This window comes from Gavialis gangeticus, unplaced genomic scaffold, assembly GCF_001723915.1.
Source record: "Gavialis gangeticus isolate Ggan-Ray unplaced genomic scaffold, GavGan_comp1, whole genome shotgun sequence".
NCBI lineage: Eukaryota > Metazoa > Chordata > Crocodylia > Gavialidae > Gavialis > Gavialis gangeticus.
In genome coordinates, this window is record NW_017729032.1 from 198,360,934 (window position 1) to 198,384,863 (window position 23,930).

Genomic DNA, 23,930 nt, shown 5'->3' on the forward strand with positions numbered 1-23,930 from the left:
ATATATATATATATATATATATATATATATATATATGTGAACAGTCAGGTAAACAACAATAGTCAGTTATCTCAATGTAAGTTCATGCCTTTGCATTAATCTCCTCTCTCCTGTTTCGCAAATGCATTCTACTATGCCCTCCCAAATATTTAACACAGTTTCACATTCAGAATTATCTTAACTGCGTTATCAAACATCTCTAAAAAGTATTCATATTGCCACATCCTTAAACCCCTCCATGCATCCAGTGTCATTGTCCTCTATCCTTTCATAGACTATCACAACTTCAAATCTGAAATGAACCTTTTCTAATATTTCTTCCACCCAATTCCCTTCTTTCCATTCCTCATATCTTAACGTTATATGTTTCTCCAATTACGTATTTTTTCTCCAGGGAACTGCTTTATGTATGGAATATCTTTTCACCAGTGTTAATTTCAACCATATACCAAGGTCTCATGCTATAATTCTGAAGTAGATCATTAGTAGATAAAGATTTATACAAGATGTATACACCAGTAAGGTTGCTTAGTACCACATTATACAACTAACCATTTAAATTTAAAACCTACCTGGGAGTTTCACTTTGCATTACTTGGCTAGCTTGATACAATTGCTCAGGCACACTTAAGTAGCTTGTGGATTCCACTAATATGACCCTAAAATAAAGCACACATTCTTAATTAAGATATTATTTATAGCATGAGAACTCTAATTTTTTTGAAAATGTTCCACAAAATAGTAAAAAGAGGGATTGCCTTTTCATACTGAAAAACATTCAACTAAATTAAAACGTATTTTCACTTTTTTGTAAAACAAATTACAAATCAAATTCACAGTAATTCTAAAAAAAAACTTTACAAAACTTGTTGTGCTTAATTTTTGTGTTATTTTGTGATATCTATGATCTTGCATATTGGTATATCATTTAGTTTTTGTTCAATTGAACCATCCACTGTTTTTGTCCAAAATATTTGAGAATCCAATTAATTCATAAATTAATTAATGTATGAATCAATCAAAATATAGAAAAAATATCTTCACACTCAAAACAGTTTCTCTCTTTCTTTTCCTGGGAGACTCTTGCCTAACCTGTTTTACATTGTGGATATGTATACAAGGCACGATGTAACGTTATGCAGCAATATTTAACCTAGCTCTGAGAAGCAGGTTATATTACACAACATAGAGCTACTCAAGGTAGCTCAGGTAGCAGATGCTGTACAATTATATAAGGACAGTGCTCTACCTGGCATACGTCAAATAGACTCTGTGTTTTATTTCTAATCTACTTCCATTTTGGTTTCTGCAATGTTCAAAATTTATCTCTTTGAAATAGGAAAAAATAGGAGAAAAATCATTAACCAAGAGCTATCATTTCAATGCTGTTATTACAGATTTTCTGTTAGATAGATTCCAGCCAGTATGGAACAATCAAATACATAAATTATAATGAACAACCCACAACCAGAAGTCATTCAGCCTCTACCATACTTCTGCTTTCTCTAACTCATATTAGGATAGCAGTGACAGAAAGGAGATAATATAGTGCACAATAAAAAAATAGTCACTTGATGTAAACTTGCATAGCTCCAGTTAACGATTTGAATTTAAAATCTTTTATGAAGATATACTTCCATCAGCAGAGGTCTGGCCCACAATGTTTACCATGAAAGTGTCAATCTTAATACAAGTTATTGTATTATGATATTCATGAACAGGGACTATTTCCCTGTACTTGTGCTAGGAAACAGCTGTGGTATTTTAGACAGCAACGTTTGATAATGACTGAATAGAAAAGATTTATTTTTTTAACCCAAATGCAAGTATTCAATCAAATACAAGTGTTACATTTGTAGAAACTAAGTTCAAGTATTCAGCAACCATACACTAGAATGTAACAAAGAGTTGGCTTATGTGTAAGTACAGATTTTTTTTTAAAGAAGAAACAATGCTATTTCTAATTAACAAGGAATGCCAGCAAACTATGGGTCAGTAAGCAAAATGTATGTAAATATTTGTTGTGGTTTTACACACATAACACAAAGGTTTGAAAAGCCTTGAATTTTCAATGTCCTGTTTGATAGTGACCACTCTGCATAGTGGAGCATTTGAGAGCGGAGCAGTCATGGTGGTAATATACCTCCAGAAACATGGTTTGAGCTGTGCCCTGGACTCATGCCAAAAACTATCTCCAGTTCCAGGTATATTTTTTTTTCATGTTTCATATAATTAAACCAATCCGCAGATGGAAGACTACATATTGTTCAGAAGATTGGTAATGTGATGTGTAGAATCTTTCAACAGTGTCTCACTAATTCAAATGAAGTCTTAATTATTAGTTAAGGTGGTCATTCAAAAGCTGTTGAATTGTCTATGCAAAATAAGATTAGTTGGTCGCCTTCATTTGCTTTCTAAGGGACAAAGATACACATCATGAAAGCAACTACTGATAGTCTCAAGGACCAAATAAGTACAACAACAAAACAAGTTCATATGATCGCATCAAGTCAGAGCATTTTACAGGCCCAGTGAAAACAACATACGACCTCTTGTTCATGCCAAACCTATTCTATGGATAAAAGGCGACTTCTGTTCTCAGGGCTGTCACTTTAGCATCTTTGACATGAACTAAATTTACCTCAAAAAGTAAAAAAAAATCCAAAACTGTAATGTATTACCAAAAGTGACTAGTAGTATCCGAGACAAAAATGAAAAAACACAAAACTGCCATAGGACATTTATCATCCACCAACATTAATATTCCATTTTTCAGGGATTTTATGGCACATATCAGGTCATATATTAGATTATAAAAATCTGGCAACACACCAACACATGTTTAAGAAAAGTCAGAAATAAAGTGGTGCTTGTTGTATACTCTTAAGTATAGACCAGTATGGGGCTCTAGTAAATACAAAACTTGGAGTCATATTATGTAGCACTGAAGCAGTGTAGGATTATGTAGCTTTAAAGCATAACATTCTGTCTTTCTCAAAGTAGGAGAAATGTTTATAATCCTAGAGATGTTCCATATAAGGGTGAAAGCAGAGGAAAAAATCAGATTAATTGATGGTGATGTCTGGCCCTAGGCAAGAGTGTATTTTCTCTTTTACATGAATATTTCAGTTTAATAATTTAACCAGCAGGGTAAAGCAGATTGAAGAAAAAATCCTATTAATTAACATAGTTTGTTTCTCTTTTGAATTCTGTTGGACCTCAGCCAAACACAAAAATACAAGTAAGGTTCATGAACTCCATTTGATTAAAGCTGTGGCTTTATTGCTTACACCAAGATGGTTTTCAATTAAGGTTTATTTATCTTCTTTATTCATTATGATAGTCACCACTTCATAGTGCTCATAACAATTTTGGAAATGTAAATCCCTATAATTTAACCTCAAGGTTTTACATTTTCAAACAGGAGGAAAAATTATAGGAAAATGCAAGATAAAACAACATGATTGTTAAAAAAAAATTGTTCTTTACAACACTGCCTACCTGAATATGCCATTAGTTCTGAAGGGATTAGTAATAGTCAGGCTGACTTTCTTCAGCTCATAACATGGGGATTTGCATTTGAATACACCCTGGAATAGAACAAAACTTACATCAGTGCTGAAAAAAATTAGGAAAGCTATGTTCATATTTAATAAAAAAAAAAATAGCAGAGAGTCCAACAGAGTAATGTAATTCCCTCCCAGTACCCTGGTATCTACAGCACCAGTATAATTAATACATAGGGGTTTGCTGCCAATAGATAATCAAGATTTGGGACTCCATTTTTTCATGCTCCATCACCATACCTTCTTTTCAAGAGTTCTTACATTAGGAGTACGGACAAGAGAACAAGAATTAATTTATTTTTACTTCTTTTTTCATACTTTTTCCTACCTTAACCATTCACTCTGCCAACAATGTCTTTCATACGTTTCAGGTACGAAATACCCTTCCTGAACCCATCCTCAAAGGTATACCCTCCCTTCCTTTAAATCCCTTCTCAAATATCGCTTCTACCATGATACGTACCAAAGCCAGCCAAATTATGATAAGTACTTTGGGATATAATGAAACAAGTGCACGCCTTCAGCCACATCTTTCCTATGATCCTCTGTTCTTTGTACAGCGCTTGTTGCCTTGGGTTCTAAACCTCCGCAGATGTACATATATTCTTACTTGACAGAAGAATGTGAGACTACTCACTGGCCACGTCTACACGAGATGCCACATCATTTAGTATTTGTATAAACTGACGCTATATAAACAAGTACTCAGTGACTACACAGTAACTGGAATTACTGAGCAGTAGCATCACCGAATGGCTTTTAGTTAACACAGACTGCACAGTAGCTCCTCACTACTACACAGTAGCATCACATCACGCTTCCTGTCACACAACGCTACTGTGCAGTAATAAGCTACTGTGCAATCAGCGTCTCATGTAGATGCAGCCACTGTATGCCATAAAGTTAAGCACATGTATAGGCTCATGGCATAAGACTGTAAGAAATGTGGCAGTGCCTAGATTTTCTCATGCATCTATTAGGCAAATGAAGCCCTGGAACAACTGGTGCTAATGCAATACAAAAAAAACCCAACAAATAAAGCTGCTTTATTAAGTGATACTTAAGCTACTTGAAAATGGACATATCTGTACTGCATCAAATTAAAAACAAAAACCCACTTGACAACTGGTACAAGGTACTGTTGCAAAGATTCTTGGGGCACTTCTACACGTGCTATTAATGTGCAATAAGCTTACTGTGCAGTAAAATAAGGCACAATAAGCTTTCCCTGGGAGCACACATGTCTGCTTCCAATGGGAGCAGTTCAGTGCAGGACTACTCCTGCCCTGCTCTACCCCCTACAGCAGCCAGGGGGAGTTCCAGACTCCCCCAGATGCCAGCTTCCCTGCTGGCAGGGGGCACAGGATCAGGCCTGGGGTCCAGGAGTGGAGGGAGCCATCCCACCTCTGGGATAGCTGCCTTCCAGCCCTGCACCCCAATCAACAGATTGGGGCATGGGGATGGGAAACTGTCCTCTCCCCTGAGCAGCTGCTTCCCAACCCTGTGCCCCGACTGGCCAATCACAGTGCAGGGCTGGGAAGCAGCTGCCTGGGGGAGAAGACAGTTTCCCCAACCCCACAATGCCTGGGTGGACTGGGAACAATTAGACTAATTTACTGCTCAGTAAATGCTGTGCATGTGTAGACAGTAACACTTTAATGTGCAACAGATTAGTCTATTGCGCAGTAAAACTTCTTGTATGGACACACCCTTGCAGTACTTAAGCCTAACAGATTTTGACTGAACAGGAGTACAATCCTTTCATACACCAGGTGCAATAATACAAACTGAGGGTACACCTGCAGTCATCTCTTGGCTTCAGAGAAATAGATTTTATTTGCCACACCATTGATATCTTTCCCAACCAAAGACAGGCATGTAAAACATACATTAAATGTTTTCAAAGATGACAACTTAAAGCAAGAAGAATCAACTTAAAGCTTTACTACAGTCTAACTGATCTCTTCAATTAAGTGATCACCTAATAATGCTCAGATACTAAACAATTTTACAGTAACATCTTGGTTCCTTTTTTTTTTTTACTCTTAATCAAACTAATTTACATTGCACTTATTGGTTAACATGACTATGTTGATTTAAGATATTATTTCTCTATAATTTCTAGTCTTAGGTATACTAGGTTTCAATATGTTACAGCCACTTGGACATGCAATATAGTTTCTTAACCTTGATCTTTTGCATTTTTTTCCTTTATTCTGAAAAATTTTATCTTTTTCTCCACTCCTAAAAAAAAAAAAAAAACTGCTTAAGTACTTTCTCTCACCATTTCCAAAACAACCAATTGTTTAGGAAAAACCAAACCTTTGAGTATTTGAGCCCCCAAGATAGAAAGTTTCAGATAGAAGAATATGGCAAAGAAGCAAAATAAAAAATACACAACTTTAGCTATAATAGTCAATGCCTTTCCTTATATAGATGTATACTTAAAACTGGTCATGTCCTGAAATGAAAGGGTAAGTTAAAGCTTACACCTGACCCAGTTAGTCAGACAGATGGGCATGAACACCATGTGCTGCCAGAGGCTGGGGGGGGGCATGGCAAGCTCCCACAGGTGGTGATGCTGTCAGCGGTGGGAGCATGGCGGCAGTGAGCGGGGAGCTCCCACAGGCAGCCACGGTGCTGTCAGCGGTGGGGGGCGGGAGTGGCAAGCACCAACCAGCGGCTGGCGACCACCCGCAGATACCACTGGCAGTGGTGGCCAGTGGCGATCAGGGACCACCCACAGATGCCACTGGCAGTGTCAATGGCAAGGGGAGGGAGGGGTGGTGAGCGGCAACCATCCACAGGTGCCACCATCACTGTCAGCGGCACTTTTTGCAGGGGGTGTATATGTACCTGCGTGCACCCCCTAAACGTTGCCAATGCAGATGGGTGTATTATGTTTAATAAAAGATGTGATATGGATTATAAGTTGTAAAAGAGCTAAACCACCTGTGTTAGTTTTAGAACATTCCCAGGACACTCTTTTTCTATTATTCATCTACTTGATCAGATTAAAATCATTTAATATTTTTTAAAGACATTCTAGAATGATAAATGCAAGTTACAGAATTCTAAGTTATACGTGCTAGATCAGGGGCAAGCAATTATTTTGGGCAGAGGGCCACTTACTGAGTTTTGACAAGCCATCAAGGGTCGCATGACAGGCAGCCCAGGGCAGATAAATACTAATTTTCTAAATTTTTTTAGGGGCCCCACGGGCCAGAGGCCTGGTGGGCTGCATCCAGCCCCTGTGCCGTATTTTGCCCACCCCTGTGCTAGTTACTACACATCTGGGTTTTACCTGAGACTGTTTCATAAAAAGTTCTCAGCAAGGAACAGGTCCACCTCAAAAGTGTCAATTTAAAATAACTGTAAAAAATAACACAGCTTATCGATGGACTGAACACCAAGAGTAAAGTTTTCAAACACATCTGCAGAGTCAAAGGAGTGCCCTTCCAATTTTAAAAATGGCCAATTAATTTTTGAAAAAGGGTATTTGATGCCTCAGAATTTTCAAAAGAATTAATAGGAGTTAATGGCCTAGGTGTTTTCACAATTACTATGCACTTCTTGTTTTTTAGCACCTAAATACCTTTAAAAGTCTGATCCTTAAAGCTATAAGTCTAACCAAAAGTTATCAGCAGGATTGCTTCTAAGTGTTATGTCACTTCTGACAATGGAACTTAGAGGGTTTGAAAATGTTACTCTAAAACCTTGCTTGTTCTGAAGATATTTCATATCCTAAAACTGTTCTGAGTGAATTATACTTTCATATTTTAAAAGGAACATACACTGTACTGTACTTACAGCAGGTTCAATATGGTTCACTTTCGACTTCAAAGAGAAAGTTATTGTTGCTCCTCCTATTTCACTTACAGTCTTCGAAACTAGCAACAGCATTGCTTCAGCAGCATGTAGAAAGCGACTAGTGAATTCAATGTTTATACTTATTTGGCTCCTATTTAAAACAATATGGAAAATAGCTTTATTATAATTAACCAAACTAGTTGGTTAAAAATTGCTTTTAAGGAAACTTGACAGGGGTGGTCATTACAGTATCAGGAAACCATTTTAAGACAGTGTGAAGAGGCAGAAATAGACAAAAAGAGACCTACCTTTGAATGGGCCATGCTGCAAAGTACATTTTTGTATATCTAGTACAATATATAAACTGCATAAAGAAAAATAACTGAAGACTAAATGAGAACAAGTTATGCTTTCTTTCTTACATTATGCCACCAGCATGAATTCTAGTTTTAAAATGTTTACTTTACTCAGAAAGTGCTTTTCACTTGTAGCTTTTTCATAGGATAAAAATTGATTCATTATCTAAGTACTGCTTTAATCACTGAAGTAGTACTCCTTGGTTCTCAGAATTTTCTGCCAACGTGTTAAGATGATATGGCGCCCAGAGAAATGACAATTTATGGATGAAAACCTGGAAGTTGCTTTAGAGCTAGATAATCAACAATTCTAAAAACATACAATCTCTGTATTATGTCATAACAATATGGGAAAATATTTAGAAAGAAGACAATCCCACTTTTGGGGCAGCTCAGATTGAAATAATTCAAAACATAAGCAGAAGGGAATGAAACTTTAAACTGATATTAATATTCACATGTCAATGCCACACAGAATAGTTTAAGAAGCCTTAGCAAAAACAGCAAACTGAATATAATATATGGTAGAAGATTACTATATAACAGCAGCCTGAGAACTCTCCTGTCCCATCATCTGACAGCAGAGAAGTCCACTCCAGTGCTATAGAGTGTGAAAACTGTCAGAAGGTATTGATACAAAGACATAGTATTTTATGCCAGAAATGTTACCGTTCTTTATTAAAAACAAGAACACCCTGGTTGTCCACATTTTAATAACTAATTTTAAAAGTTCTGTCTGCATACATAATACTTGTGTGTAATAATTCATAAAATGCAAAGTATCTTCATAACACAGAACTATGAGAGTATCAAAGTTTCTCTAAGACTTTCCGATGCAAAGTGGTGAAGTTTTGCATTTCAGCAAGAGAAAAAAAACTTTTCATTTCACAACTAGGCTGAAAGATCTGCCAGTAAAACAACGTATAATAAAAATCAGCTAAATATCAAAACTGATAATGAATACCAATGACAACGTATGTTCTTACCTAAGTCATAATCGAGTATGGTTTGTAAAACACCTAATTTAATTTATCTATAAAAAGGCAATCAGTGTTTTACAGGATCTTCTAACATCCCAATGGATGTCACCCAACTCAAAAGAAAAATGATGACAAGCCACAAGCACTAATGTTGATGTTTTCTCTCTAACAAGGAACAGCATTTATGTTATTTCTAGTTGAGGTGGTTGAGTAAGGCTAATCTCTATCTTAAAAATGTATGCTAATGCAGGTAAAGAGTGCAAAATGAAGCTTTAGGTTATGATTTTAACAAAGTTTGGGCCTGCCTATACTTACCTAGAACACAGTTTTCACATGGCTTCCTAATATATGTAAAGGCCTTGGCGGGGTGGAGGTGAGGGGAGGAAGCAATCTAGTTTTGTTGGCTCAGCAATGCAGTCACAGCATGTAATGACTAAGATGCAACTACTGTGGGTTTGAATGCCCTCCAGCTGGGAAATGTCTAAAATGCAGGTCTCTCCCACTTACTTGGTGAATGGTCCAACTACTAGGTTTTAAATAAAAGATGTGCACCACCACATCTTCTAGGCAGTGTTTCTGAATGAAAATAGCTATGATTACTTTGTTTTGTGTTGAACTCTATTGTAAGTATGCATTACAAGCTAGGTACTATTTCATCTAGTTTTTAGACACCAACAAATTTAAGCTGAAGGAAGGCAAGGTAGCTGTTCGAGTGGGTCAACTCCATGCATATAGAAAAAGCAGGTGCGAAGGGAAATATAGGAGATAAAAAAAAGATATTAAGTATGTTTAGGCAACTGCAGGTTAGGTAACCATTAAGCAGGGTTTCCAACTCTGGAGTAGGACATCTAAACCAGGACTAAAGGGGACCTTAGTAACAGCAAAAGGACTTGGCCTTCAGGTGTGGCTGTGATGTCCCCTGGTGGTCATGTGACTACTGCCCCACTCCAGTTCCTTGGACTACCCCACTTTTCACTTTTCCTGCCATGTCTTGATGTTTCTTATAGTGTATAGGGAGGCTGCCCCCTGGGTCCCAAAGTGAGCCCCAGTTCCTCAGCCAACTTATTTTCCACATGCTCAGCCAGCCCCCCGTCTTGCCCCAGGGCACTAAACTGTGGCCCTATCAGTGTGTCAGGGCACCAATTGCCTTATGGGCTGTATTTGTGGCCTCTCTCCTTCCCTATAGCTACACCCATGTCCAGGGCCAGATAAAGCTTTTAGTGGGCCCTAGACAAACAAACTCATGGACCCCCAGCTGAAGATGAAATTTTTGTATTACTTTTTTTCACTCATTAATTATAATAGAGGCTTGATGCCTACCTGGCTGGACTCATTTGAGTCCAGTCTTTTCTCCCGCCCAGGCGGGGGGTTGGACTTGAAGATCTACAAGGTCCCTTCTGACCTGACTTCTATGATTCTATGAATAGATAAAATAAGCACAACTGGGCCCCTTCTTCATTTAGGGCCCTAGGCATGTGCCTAGTTTGCCTATGCATCAATCTGGCGCTGTCCATGCCTCACAGATGTTACTCTCAATACCTGCACCAGCCTGTACAGCAATGCTCTCCAACCTTTTAAGTAGGATATCACCTTTGGCATTTCAAAGCAACCCAAGATCTACTATGTGCTGCCGCCAACCCCCACCCACCCTGCCCAGCAGCTGAGTCTGTGGGGAGGGAAGTACAGAGCAGATCGAGGCAGAGGGAGAAAAAAAATATTTGGGGTGCATCTCCCCAGCAGGTAAGTCCTCCCTGGCCAGGGCCCCACTCAAATTACCTCTGCTTCTGCCTTTGCGGCACTGTCCCTCAGTGCTGGGGCCTCAATTTAGCCCCCACTCCTTTCCTCCACCACAGACTGACCTGCTGGGCTGCGGCACACATGTGCATGCACACGTGTACTCAGCACCCCACCCCAGCCTTGGATAGACTCCAAGAGGCTCCAGGATCTACCGGTGGATCGAGATCCACTAGTTGATGATCACAGCTGTACAGGCCAAAGCTCTCTTTGCTTTGGTCCACCAGTTGCTCTAATTGTGGACTCCTAAGCTTAGGCCCACTCAATCTGCTCCTCTAGGCTCTGGCCTGCCCCCTCTCACTCTCGGGGTGCAGACTCTGGCCCTGTCAGCTCTGGCCTTCCCAATTTCACTCACACTCTCCCTCCCCACTTCATGGGGCTTGAAATGCTGAGTGCCTCAGGCCCCCTGGTATGTGGCCTTCAATCCTCCCCTGCAGCCACAATCCAGCATCAAGCTTAAATGCAACACAAACATCAATACCAGCACCCACTTCCCATCTAAAAGTTTCCCTCAGCATAGGTCAAGGTCACTTTGTAAGCCATACTTCCCTTTGCTCTCATCTCCCAGCTCTCTTGAGGGTCTTGGCTGCCCAGCTGTCTCCTGCAGCCCCTTTCCCAGGGCTACTTTCCCCTGAACCATGTAGGGCCAGATTGTTTGCCTTGCTTCAGCAGCACTGCACTTATGTTCATAGATTTTAAGGGGCTGGAAGGGACCTTGCAAGATCATCAGGTCCAGCCCCACTGCACTAGGCAGAAAAGACAACTGGATGCAGGTGACTCCAGCAAGGTGACTGTCCAGTCTCCTCCTGAAGATTTCCAGGGTAGGCGATTGCACCACCTCTGGAGGGAGCTTATTGCACAGTCTGGACACCCTGACTGTGAAGAAGTGTTTCATAGAGTTGAGCCTGAAGCAGTCTTCCTGGAGCGTGTGCCCCAAAGCACTGCCCCTTCCGGTTAGGTGTCTCCCTAGCCCTACACAGGCATTTTCCCCTTTTGCTTAATGGTCAGCCTGTGTTTCTCTGCCGCACCTTTACCAGGACAAGAAGACTGTGGGCTGGGCCTGGCTGTTAAGGACTGGCAGGTGGGGTCTGCTGCCTACGGCTTCAGGGGACTGGCTGCCCTGATTGCCTCACTCAGCCCAGCTGGGACCACGGTGCTGCTCTGGGCATACTGTGGGTGACTCTTGTTCTGGGGATGACTTGCCCTGATCTCTTGATCAGAACTAACTGGGTCAGGATGGGCTTAAGCCAAAGCTGTCCTCTTCCTTGGCTGTGATATCATGGATTCTTGGTTACCAAACAAAACTCTTCTTAAGGAAATCCAGTTCCCATTCCCACATTCATATCCTTCTATCTACACTCTTTTCTCTCCCCAATCAATTTTTCCTGCTATTTTCCTCTGCTTTGGGAAATAAAGCACCAGTTATAGATAAGAATAGTTGAGACTGATTAATGGTCCCTCAGTTCACCCCACTAACGAATTTGTTCATGTTGACCTCTCATAATAAGGTTCAAACATACAGCTACTTGTATTGAGTACAGTGCCTTTTGAGTTAGAAAAATCATTATCTATGATGTTTAGATTTTATTGATGCTTTACTACTTACTTCATGAAGGTTATCTGCCATTTGTAGTGATACCATAAAGTTCAGCCAGTGGCTATAGCACTGTGCAGAGGTATAACCAATTAAACAGAAATTTTAGCTTATTATTTACATTACTATGACATATTAAGAAGTCAAAATAAGTAAAACTCCCAAACACATATGTCACCTACCTCATCTTGCTTTAAGTCATAGCATTCTGTTTTCTATCCCTCATTAACAAAGCTATTAACTATAATTTACTATACACCCACACACACATCCACACACAGGGTAAGCACTTAAGTATAAGTATGTAATAAATATTAGTTTTTACCATGCATATATTAGTTATTACTTATATATATATATTAAGTGTAGTGGCCTAAGAGTGCAAGCAAGATTGTATTACAATAAATTTTGGTTAGGACTGTACTTAGTAGTCACAAATCAGTTATATATTTTTGAGCGCGTTTCATTTCCATCAATTTTTCCATAGATATACTACATTATATAATGCCAGGCTTTAAGCTAAAATGTGCATACATTTGCTTGTCTTTTTATGCTCTTCAAAAGGTTAAGTGAAAAACAACCATGGTATTGACCTTTCATAAAAATACATGATATTTTTCAAGATTACCTTTTTATTTTAATTCCTATCTGAAGTAATTGCAAAGAAAACTGAAACAAATCAGCTTCAAAGATCAATGGTAACACAGCATTACCCATTTCTACTTTCTGCACATATTTACAATAGGCATGTTATTTAATATTAAAATTTTGATCATCTTAAAAGAGCACTACATCTGCTGTCAGTTCCTTGAATTTTTAAAAGGATAATGTCTACTTTGACAGGTTCTCTTCTCTCACCCCCATCCTTCCTCCCTGTTTTAGAAACGTGAATAGAAGTTTATTTCTTTACAAAATGTGGCCTGTTTTACATTTTGCCAACACTAATCCATTTCTTCTACTTCAGATATGGGGTACAAGCCTGCAAATACTTAATGCTGAGTGTTCCACTTACTACTAATGGGACACATGGCTACTGTGGGCTTTTTGCAGTTAATCTGTGTGCAGTGAAGAAAAACCTTTACATAAAAAATGCCCGGAATACTCAATGAGGAAACACAGAGGAAGCACAACACATATAATATAAAAATTTAGGTTTTGAACTAGTAAATGTCTGCTGCAATACAATATTTTCCAAACATTAAATCCCTTAGTGACCCTGAAGTAAGTTAGCATTTTAGAAATGTAAGCTATAGAAAAAACTACATGTTGTAGCTTAAACAATTCTCATCTGCAGGTTGCAAAGGGGTTCACTAACAAGACCATCAAAGCCTTGACATAACCTCCTGAACTTTCCATTTTGCTATAGCATAACAAAAGAAATTCCTGGAGTATAATAGCAAGATATCAAAACAGGTAGCTTATAAAAAAGGATTTTATCATCACACATTGACCTAAAGTGTTAACGCCAGAAATGTGGATGAATTTTCTGAGGAGCTTCATCAGCTCTACTTGGGGGAAATTTAGAACAGTGAATCCAAGCTCAAATACAAGGCTTTCATCACAATGGGACACTATTTCCAGAGAAAGGAGGCTCCTGTTATGACTGAAGAGATATATTTGTAGAGTTGTTCTGAGACAACCAAGAAGTATGATATTGATGAGTTAAACTGGATGAACACCAATTTATGGAGGTATTTGATCTTTATACTTTATACTTGATTATTCTTGGTCTTTGTGAATAAAATGAGAAAACTCCCTAAGTGAATAGATTCTGTTTTTTCTCTATAACTAGAAACCACAGTATTGCTTCCTTTTAGTTGCTTATTGCTAAAACTATAACATTATCACATTTAATATAACTAAACCAATGGTTACTTACTTTGGGGCAATGACAACAGTGTTTCCCTTAGGTAAAGAGAAATCAGCACACTCTCTTCCTACAATTGTAGCACTGTATATCAAAGGTTTAAAACTCGGATTTTTCAGACGCACCTATCACAACAAAACAAAGTGGTTTTATATATGTTTTGCTTCGTTATTTTTTAGAATGAAAAATACACTACCCATAAGTAGTCTGCTTTGGTTAGTTAAGAGTATCAATACCTGTTTAACAAGAGTAGCATGGAGTGTACCAGTAAACTCAATAGTCCTCTTGGGTAAATATTGAGGTAGTATTTCATACAAATAGACACAGAGCATAAGCATCATGATTGGATTTGGATCACAGATGTCAGTGGCCTAATTTAAAAACAGAAAAAGAAACAATAAATATGAATTCTAAACTTGCATGTACAATTGAAGGTTATTTATTAAGATGCATAATTTAAAATGTAAAATAGCTCTTTAAGGTGTAAACCTGTTTTCAACTTAGCCTTTTAACATCTGAATGAGGTACACAACTGAAATTTAAAAAATCATTGGCATTTAGGAAACTAATTCACAAAAATGAGTATCTAGTAAAAAGAAACATCATTTAAAGAATGAAATGGAAGATATTGTTCTATACCTTTCTTCCACATTTTTGAAAAACAATTACATTTTAATGAAACAGAATATAACATAAACAGCAAATCAATCTTACTGATTAAGAAATATATCTGTCCATGTTTTTTTAGAAAGATAAGCATATAGTTATATAGCTTGTAAATATTTGTAACTAAATATGTAACACTTACCAAAGCTACTTCTAAATATAGCCCATCACCAGAGCACTTCTACATGACATTTATCATGTAATGAAGACAAAATATTATGGCACTGACTCCCCACAAAGACATGCCACTAAAACAGAGGTTGGCAATGTACAGCCCTTGGGCTAGACCTGGAGCTTTTCTAACCAGTCTATCAAGCTCCAGGACCCGACAGACTGAGAGGAGTGTCCCAAAGCACACTGGGCCTTGGGGTATGCAGAAGAGCTACAGTGGGAGCCACAGCCAGCCATCCCATTCTGTACCATACCCCTGAAGCAGCTGCAAGGACTGGGACAGAGGCAATGGCAGATGCCTGGCCAGCTTAGTGCACAGTGCAGGATGGCTTAGGGACATGTGGAATAGTTACATGTCCCTAAGCCAGAGCAGGACGAAATCAAAGCAGGCCAGGTGGTCCATTCTGCACTGTGTTCCAGGCTACCACTTCTGTCCCAGTCCTTGCCACTACAGCTGCTGCCCAGCAGAGCATGCACTGGGACACGCAAAGAAGCCAGGTGGTTCTCTCTGCACCCTGCACTGAGCAGCAACTGCAGCAGCTAGGAACACAACAAAGCCACCAACATGTTCTTGATCAGTTTAGTGTATGGTGCAAAACAGACCATATGGCTGTTGCTGCAAGTGCCGTAGCAGTCCCTCTGTGTGTCTCAAAGTGTGCTGCACTGGGCAGCAGCCAGGACAGGGACCGAACTACCAGCATGTCCCCAAGGAGCCCAGCATGGACTGCACATCTGTGACTGCAACTGTTGTTATGGCTCCTCCATGTGTCCCAAGGAGTACTACACTGGGCAATAGTAATGTGTCCCTGAACAGCCCAGCACAGACAACGCAGCTGTGGCTGCAGCTGCTGTCACGTTTCCCACATTTTGGAATGTTCCTCACAGTCTGCTAGTCCTAGATCTTGGTGTGCCACATCCCAGGAAGAAGTTGCAGCAGTGGATATTTCCAGCATGTCCTCAACCAGACAAACTTCTGGAGCATCCAAGAAATGAGCTGCATTGTACTGCATTTGTGCAACTGGAGCAGGTAGGAACACTTTGCAGGCAGGAACCTTCTGTTAGGTGTAGGGGAGGTGGAACTTGCTTGCAATGTAGTGTGAGAGGAAAAGCTACCTGTCCCTTTACTCCCCTTGGTGTGCAGGACTGTCTGTCCCTAAGGTTTGTTGGGGACAGGATTGCTTTAGTGGGTGTTCCACATGTCATTCCCACTGCTTTCCCAGAAAACCTAAAAGGTTGTCGTGAGTTCCTAAAATTCACTCAGAAAGCAGTGCCTCTAATTAGTATAGCATTAGTGCCAGCCAGGCAGTCCAGTAATCTCTGTACACATGCTCTCCTGAAAGAGCCACCCATTTCCATGTCATTGTTGAAAAGAAAAATTCATAGTGGGTGAATCTAAATGTGGAATTCTGGTGCCTGAAAACTGAGGAACTTATTGCTCCACAGTTAATTCCTCCCGGGAGCACCATTTGAACATGCGCCTGGGAGCTATTAACACTGAAGCAATAAGCACCACAATTTATTCAAGTGCAGCATGTGGAGCCTGAGCAGAGCAGCCTCAGCTGGTAAGAGGCTCTGAGGATCTGCCTGCCAACCTGCAGCTGTTCACGCCAGCTCCATGTGTTGTGCAGGGGCTGACTGGGGAATGAGGGAGCTTCAGTGATCCTGGCTGGCAGGCTGCCCCCACACTGAAACACCCTTGTGCCTGAGCCAGCAGGGCAGCATCTACACGAGTGCTGCCATGGAGCTTTTTACTTCGCAGAAAGATAGAAAGATTTGTAGATAGTTTACTTTAGCCTAATAGGGGCATACACGGAGATGCCAAAATATTTATTTCACAGCTAATTAGTCAACTGTACAGGAAACATCTCATATAGATACACCTAGCGAGTATCAAGTGTTCAGTGAGTAGTGGACATATGATTACTTCTTTGTGCAAAGCAAAGACAAAGCAGCATGCCTTATTTGCCAAGCCACTGTTTCATTGTTCAAGAAATATAATATCATCTGTTATTCTGATACATCTATCTATAGATAGATAGATAGAAGATAATATATATATTTAGATTTGGGGAGGGAGAGAGAGAGGTGGGGGGGGGGAGCTGCTCAGTAGGGCAACCTAGGAGTGACAAAGTAGAAGCTCTGAGAAATGGTTTGTCTAGACAGCAGAATATTTTTAGAAGATACTCTAAGCAAACCCTAGCAATTGTTCAAGCTAGTTATCACATGGCTAAATTGCTTGCTGATGGTGGGAGGCTTTTTACAGATGGAGAATTCACAAAAGAGTATATGATGAAAGTGATTAAGGAGGTATGTCCTAAAAAAAAAACTTGATAAATGATGCATCTTTCAGCTTATACTATGAGGAGACAAACTGAAGATATGAGGACAGATTTGCTTTGCACGCTGAAAGAAAAGGCCAAAATGTTCCAAAATTTTTCAGTGGCACTTGATGAGTAATGATGTGTCAGATACAGCCCAACTGCTCATACTGGCATGAGAAATAGGCTCAAAGCTTAAGGTTACTCAGAAACTTGGAGCACTTCAGAGTAAGAAGGGGACAACCAGAGGAGAAGACTTATTTTCAATGTGTGCTAAACAATTAATAAATTTCAGCTGGGCTGGAAGAAAGCAAAAAATGCAACAAAGGTGTATGAAACAATAGGATGCAAGGCTGGTGTAATAGGGGACATCGACACCAAAATGCAAATACTGAATGCTGAGCCTTTGAAGCAGCTTCACTGCCTCATACACCAACAGCTGCCATGCAGAAAAGTAATACAGTGAAACTCAGGCACAGGTGTGGTTGTTTCAAGAGTGAATTTCATCTGGGTTAGGGCTTGAACCATCACCACTATCAATAGCTCCTTGCCGATGTTAAAACACAACATGGAGATATCTTGTATCACACAGAATTGAGTTAGCTCATTTGGGGTAAAATTCTCAACTGTTTCTTCCAGCTGCTAAGTAAGATGGATATATTTCTAACAAAAGTGGGAAAGCGAAAAGCTGAACTGTCTGATCCTGCATGCATTTGGGGGGTCAGCCCCAGGCTCCAGGTGGCAGTTTCAGGTGGTGGAGGGGCTCGCTGGGACACAAGGGTGCTACAGCATTGGGCTAGCCATCAGGCAGCCCCTGCACTGTAGCACCTTTGTGCTCCCACCAGCTTGGGTCACTGTTTACACCTTGTAGCACCTTGCATTTGTCAGCACTGAACTTCATCCTGTCAGTTCCAGCCCAGCTTTCCAATCTATTTCCAACATATACCTCCTGCTCCTAATAATTCATTGGAAGGTTGTGCTTTACTGTTAACAAGCATTGTAATTGCCCCTATACCCCCTTCAAAATTTTCTTCTTCTGCAACTGTATCCTTTGCCTGAAAAATGTCTATTTGTTGTTCATGTGACAGGCTGGCTGGCAATGATTTGGCCCAGGGGTTTTGAAGAGGTAAAAGATGACTGGAGGACTTGGGATTCCCTTTCCGCACCAATCAGGCCCCAGAGACTCACCCCCCACCCCTATGTCCCCTGATTGGCCCCTTGGGTCACCTGGAGGGGGATAAAAGGGGCAGCATGGGCTGACTCAGGAGAGAGACCAGTGAGGGACAACAAGGAAGGAGCTTCACAGAGCTGGCCCAGCGGGGCAGGAGCAGTGCCCCAGAAGAGCCTGAAAGAGCAGGACCTGCAGGCAGCAGTGGGACCCTCAGCAGCGCGGCGTGCAGCCGGCAGGAGAGGCTCCCCACTGGGCTCTAGGATCCCCTATGAGAGGTTGCAGCCAGCAGGAGAGGCTCCCCTGCTCCAGGAAGGCTCTGAGCAGTGACCTGAGAGGTTCCCAGCTCTGCTTCCAGCTCCTCTAATCAGAGGCCAGACAGCTCAATGTGAGGCTGGGGCTCCGGGAAGGTCAAGACCCCTAGCAAGCTGGAGCAGTGCCATCAGTGGTGGCTGTATAGTAACATTCCTTCTCCCCATGTGGGAAACATGGGTTCAAGTCCCAGCTGAAATAACTTGGGGTAAATAAATAACTAAATAAATAACTTGGCATAAATAAGCTAACAAGAAGCAAATCTTGCAGTGGAAAGGGGCCATTGTGCTTTCTCCCCCTCCAGGTACGAAGGCCCTATATTTCCTTGTCATTTGACATTTTGTGCCTTTTTATATTTCACCAACCCATATCGTTTGTTCTGCTGTTTGTGTTTTATATTTTGTTAACCCTGTTCTTTGTCAATGATTGTAAGTGTCTAACCTTTGTTGAATCCTGTCCCCTTGGGCCATTGTAGTATCCACTATACCCTCTGATTTATGCCTATGTTCCCAGTATTAAAAGGTATATGGTTAAGTCCCCATTGGTGGTCTGGCTCTGCTCTATAGGGGGAGGAGAGTCCCTACGGCTCCCACAGCACTTGTGCACCTGCTTTGATCCCTTCAATTGGAGTGGGGGTACCTCTTGGAGTACAGCCCGGGTTACATTCACCTTTATCGATTTCACTAGCATACTCTTTCCATCATTCTATAGTTGCATTATCTGTCATTTTACATATTTTGATGTTTTCTTTCATAAGATTTTCTCGGGGTAAATATCCTTTTCTTCATACACAGATACCCTTGCACAATGCCATATTAGTGTTTCTTTCATACTGCATCTTCTCCGCCCAGCCACACACGTATATTCTTATCAGCCTCTTGGCATTTCTTGTGTCTTTATCATATTCCTCAGCATAAGACCAATTCCAGTTCTGAAGCCATATAATTCTTGTGCATACTGATCCTCAGCTGTTTCTTGTAGTCTCCATCGCACCACTCCATGCTCTTTATTCTCCAAATTATTCCTTTAGTCTCTACTGTGGCTCTGCATACCATATCTCTAATAGGCATCAACTCAGTTTCAAAATCCACTGAAACTTCTAAGTAACAATCTTTCAAAACTTAACAGCTACATGCTATTCCTGATTATATTTTATACTCCCCAAATACTGTGCATTGTCTGCAATTTATCTGTTTCCACTAGTTTTATCATAACAAATTTGTCTTACTACTCTTGTACAATAATAATCAAGCCACTAAATTTCTGATGTCCTGGATATTATGTATGCTTTGATATCCTTGAGAGTTGCCTCACCATTGGACACTTGCATATATTTACGGACATTTTTATGAGGAAATAGCAAAATATGTTTGTGACAAGTACTCAGTTTTCTCATTAAAATATTCATAAGAACAGAAATGCAGAAGAACAGGGAGAATAATTTTGTTTACTTATTGGAGGAAACAAACAAACAAAGGACTTTTATATCCCAAGGTGTAAAAGGTGTGTTCAAGGGCAAAGCAGAGAAGTGAAATGAATTATTTTAATCTTTCTTCTCTGCAGAGAATACTGGGGAGATTCCCATATGAACTCAATTCTTCTTGGCACATATCTGAAGAGCTGGATCAAACTAAAGTAATAATAGAGGAGGTTATAGGACAAATAGACAGGTTAAACTGTATTAAGTCGCCAGAAGATGGCATTCAGTTGAGAGTTCTAAAGGATGGAATGGAATTAGAAAAGGTACAGAGAAGGGCAACAAAGGTGATGATGAAAGATTAAAAAGGCTAAAATTTTTCCATTTGGAAAGGAGAATGCTAAGAGGCTATATGACATATGTCTATAAAATCCTGAGGGATATGGATAAAGTGAATAAGAAACTGTGTTATTCACAAAATTCCAGAATACAAGAACTAGGGGGCATTCACTGAAATGACACAGGTTTAAAGCAAACAAAAGTAGTTTTTTGTTTTTTGTTTTTAACACAGCATTGGTTCAATCTACACAGCTTAGACTAACCTGTGAAGATTGAATCGACTCAGCCTCAGGTTTCTGACTGACTGTACTTAGGCAGTGGGTGCGTCTACATATGCACTTTACTGCGGAACTGACAAATTAGCTCCACAGTACAGCATCACCATCTATGCCCATATTAAGGTGTAGTAAATGAATTAACTCCTCTGTAGGAGAGTAGCATCTGGAAAAAGTATTAGCCTACAGTGGAGTCATTTAGCGTGCTGAAACGCATGTGTAAACAGTGACCAGAGCTCACGGGGGCACAAAGGTACTACAGTGTGGGGCTGACGCTGGTGCCCCAGTCAGCCTTGTGCCCTGGTCAGCCCCTCCACCACTCGAAACTGCCACCCAGAGCCTGGGACTGACCCTCCCCCCCCAGTTTTCAGGCAGCCCAGGGATGCTCCAGCCTAGCATTAATGGCTGCAATCCCAGGCGCACGTAAAGACACTGAGCTTCAGAGTTTATTGTTTTGACCTAATTTCATACAATTACCACATAGCAATAAAGTCCAGTGCAGTTTGCATAGGATTAAATTATTCCCAGGCTCAGCATCTACATGTGCACCCAGAACAGCAGCAATTTAAGCTGGCATGGAGCAGGCCCAGGGTGGCAAGGGGGCCAGCCCTGACTCTGGGTGGCAGCATCAGGAAGTGAAGGGGCTGGATAGGGCATGAGGGTGCAGAACCTGTGGAGCTGTGTGGCTAGGCAGCAGCCAGGAGTCTGGTTCCCACCCAGTCACCATCTACACATGCACTTCAGTGCAGTTAATTACTCCACTGTAAGATTGTACTGTGCCTGAACTCACTGCCAAAGGCAGTTGTAGAGGTAGATCATGCAACCAAATTCAAGAAAGGGGTTAGACAAATTCAAGGATAGGTCCATTTGGATTGCTATATAATGCATTCTTATGATGTAAGACAGAACCATGGATGCCACATGGTGGCATACTACAAGCATCATAGCCATGTTATTGGCACATGCCTATTGCTTCACTGAACTCATGTAAAAGACTGTTGGAGGTCCAATATAGCATTTACAAGTAGCCCACAAAGAATGGGCTAGTAACACTGGGCTAACTTACTTCCCTGTGTGCTTCTCCTAAAAGCTTATTGGAGAATAAAATACATTAAATATCTTTCTAATATTTATTTTCCATTTAAACAGTTTTGCACTTATTTAGGGGATGCCTGAGATTGCAAATAGAAAAGAATGAAGCCTACTAAACCATTTATCATTTTTTCCCTTATTTTAATGTGAAGCACACCTTTGATATGGTCTAATATCAATAGTATTAACCTAAGATCAACACAAAACTACAGAATCATGTGAACTTTCACACAGAGAATCTCCCCTCCAAACTACTCCAGATAGGATGAGAATATTTTTCACAGCCACCCCACTGTAGGTATCTCCAGAATTCAGGTTCCTCCTTTGAGTAAAATAATCATACTGTTCTTCCTGGTGAAGTTGCAGCTGTAAACCAGCACAGAGTGGAGAAATGAAGGGGGTATTTTAATTGTATACTGTATATGTTCATTAAGGACAGTGTGGAACTGGAAAATGGTTACGAAAGACATTTTCATTCCATCTGTACAGGTTACGTTGAAATCACTGTTAGAACAGTTTAGTAAAAAACAACCTGCAAAACTCCCAGAGAAATGGCAAGATGTAATACAGTTCCACAACAACAACAATTTATGCAATAAAGCAAGAGGTCAAAATGTTCAGCATGAACAGCACGTGCCCCCAGCAGCAGGGGGGACATGACTATGCTGGCGGCAGCAGAAGCCCAGTAGCGGTGAGTGGGGAGCTCCTACAGCCACTGCTGGCACCAGGGGCAGCAGCGGGAACATGGGGGTGGCGAGCGCTGACCATAGGTCGGTGACCACCTGCAGGCGCCACTGGCAGTGTCGACACCAGCCAGGGGTGATCATGGACTGGCGATGGGGTGGCAAGTGGCGACTGCCTGCAGGCACCGCCAACAGTTTTGGCAGTGCCTTTTTGCAGGGGGTGCGCTGCCATGAGCAAGGGGTGCACATGCACCCGCTACACATCGACCCTGATGTTCAGCAAGTCCAAAATAAGATAACTTTCCCTTGGTAGCACAATGTTTACTTAAAGCTCCAAAGAGTCCTTTAGAATAAATTTCCACTACAATACTATGAACAATTTTCACTTTTTTTTGTTGAGCAAATCAATACTAGACCCAAACTTTTTTCCAGCAGTAAATTAAGTATCAAGAGCACATCTATATGTGTGATGAGTATACATGAATAAACTGCAACGCTTCTTGCTTCCAAGCACGCCATTTGAATGTCTGCTGGGAATCAATTAACTCTGGAGCAATCAGCTCTGGAGTTTATTCATGTGCAGCACATGGAGCCTGGTCAGAGCAGCCCTGGCTGGCAGGGGGCCCCAGAGGTCAGGATGCCAGCCCAAGGCTGCTCTGACCAGGCCCAATGTGCTGCAGAGGGGCTGACTGAGTCATGAAAGTGCTTCAGCATGGGGCTAGCAAGGGGCTAGCAAGAAGGCAACCCCCACACTGAAGTACCCTTGTGCCCTAGCCAACCAAAACAGTGACTACATGTGCACTGCTGCACACAGAAAACTCTGCAGCAGGGTAATACATACAAGTAGCAGATACAGGCAGTATTCACAAGTATTAACCTGCTGCAGAACTGATTAGTTTCTTACGCCCTAACAGGAGCACACATGTAGATGCTGAGATATTTACTGCAGTGCTAATTAGTCAGGTCGGCAGTAAATGTCTCATGAGGACATGCTCTGAATGTAAAATTTTCTAGCTTAGCTATTTCTGACAGCTTGTTTAGAGTTTTGCAATTTTATAGTCTCAGGATGAAGAGTTTGTCTGTAAACGTTGAAGTTTGTGAAAGCCAAATGTCAGAGTACTTCACCAGTGCTTTATTAAAAGCAACATTAATGCTAATTTCATTCAGAAATACTTCCCAAATGTAAAATACCTTATATTTTCTCACAAACAACAAATCCTAAAATATAATATAGGCTTTGATTTTGAAAGGCAGAATGAAGGAGTAAAAGATTTTTCCTTGTACTAAGTGAGTAGCAACTGCTAGAGAGCTGAGCCTACCCATTGTTCTGCTAAATGTGGATCACCACAGAACCTGTTCCTATCATATTTCTCACCTATAATTTTCATCCCAATTTCTAGCAGCTGAGTTTTAGAAAAAAGCTGTGCATCATATGGAAGAAAGTATGGTACTTTGTGACTTAGTAGTTGTCATTAGGGCACTCATTAGGTGACCATGGAAACCAAGATTTTCCAGCAACATT

At 40.7% G+C, this 23,930-nt stretch overlaps 1 protein-coding gene across 1 annotated transcript in view; it reads right to left on the minus strand.

Moving 5' to 3' along the window:
* LOC109302303 (cilia- and flagella-associated protein 47-like) overlaps nt 1–23,930 on the minus strand; it is a 354,798-nt gene that overhangs the window by 46,142 nt on the left and 284,726 nt on the right. Inside the window, exons 36-40 of the mRNA XM_019523865.1 lie at nt 14,204–14,338; nt 13,980–14,092; nt 7,377–7,527; nt 3,502–3,590; nt 573–659 (exon numbers count right to left, since the gene is read on the minus strand). Of these exons, the coding sequence (XP_019379410.1) occupies nt 573–659; nt 3,502–3,590; nt 7,377–7,527; nt 13,980–14,092; nt 14,204–14,338 (575 nt within the window). The remainder of the gene's footprint in view (nt 1–572; nt 660–3,501; nt 3,591–7,376; nt 7,528–13,979; nt 14,093–14,203; nt 14,339–23,930) is intronic.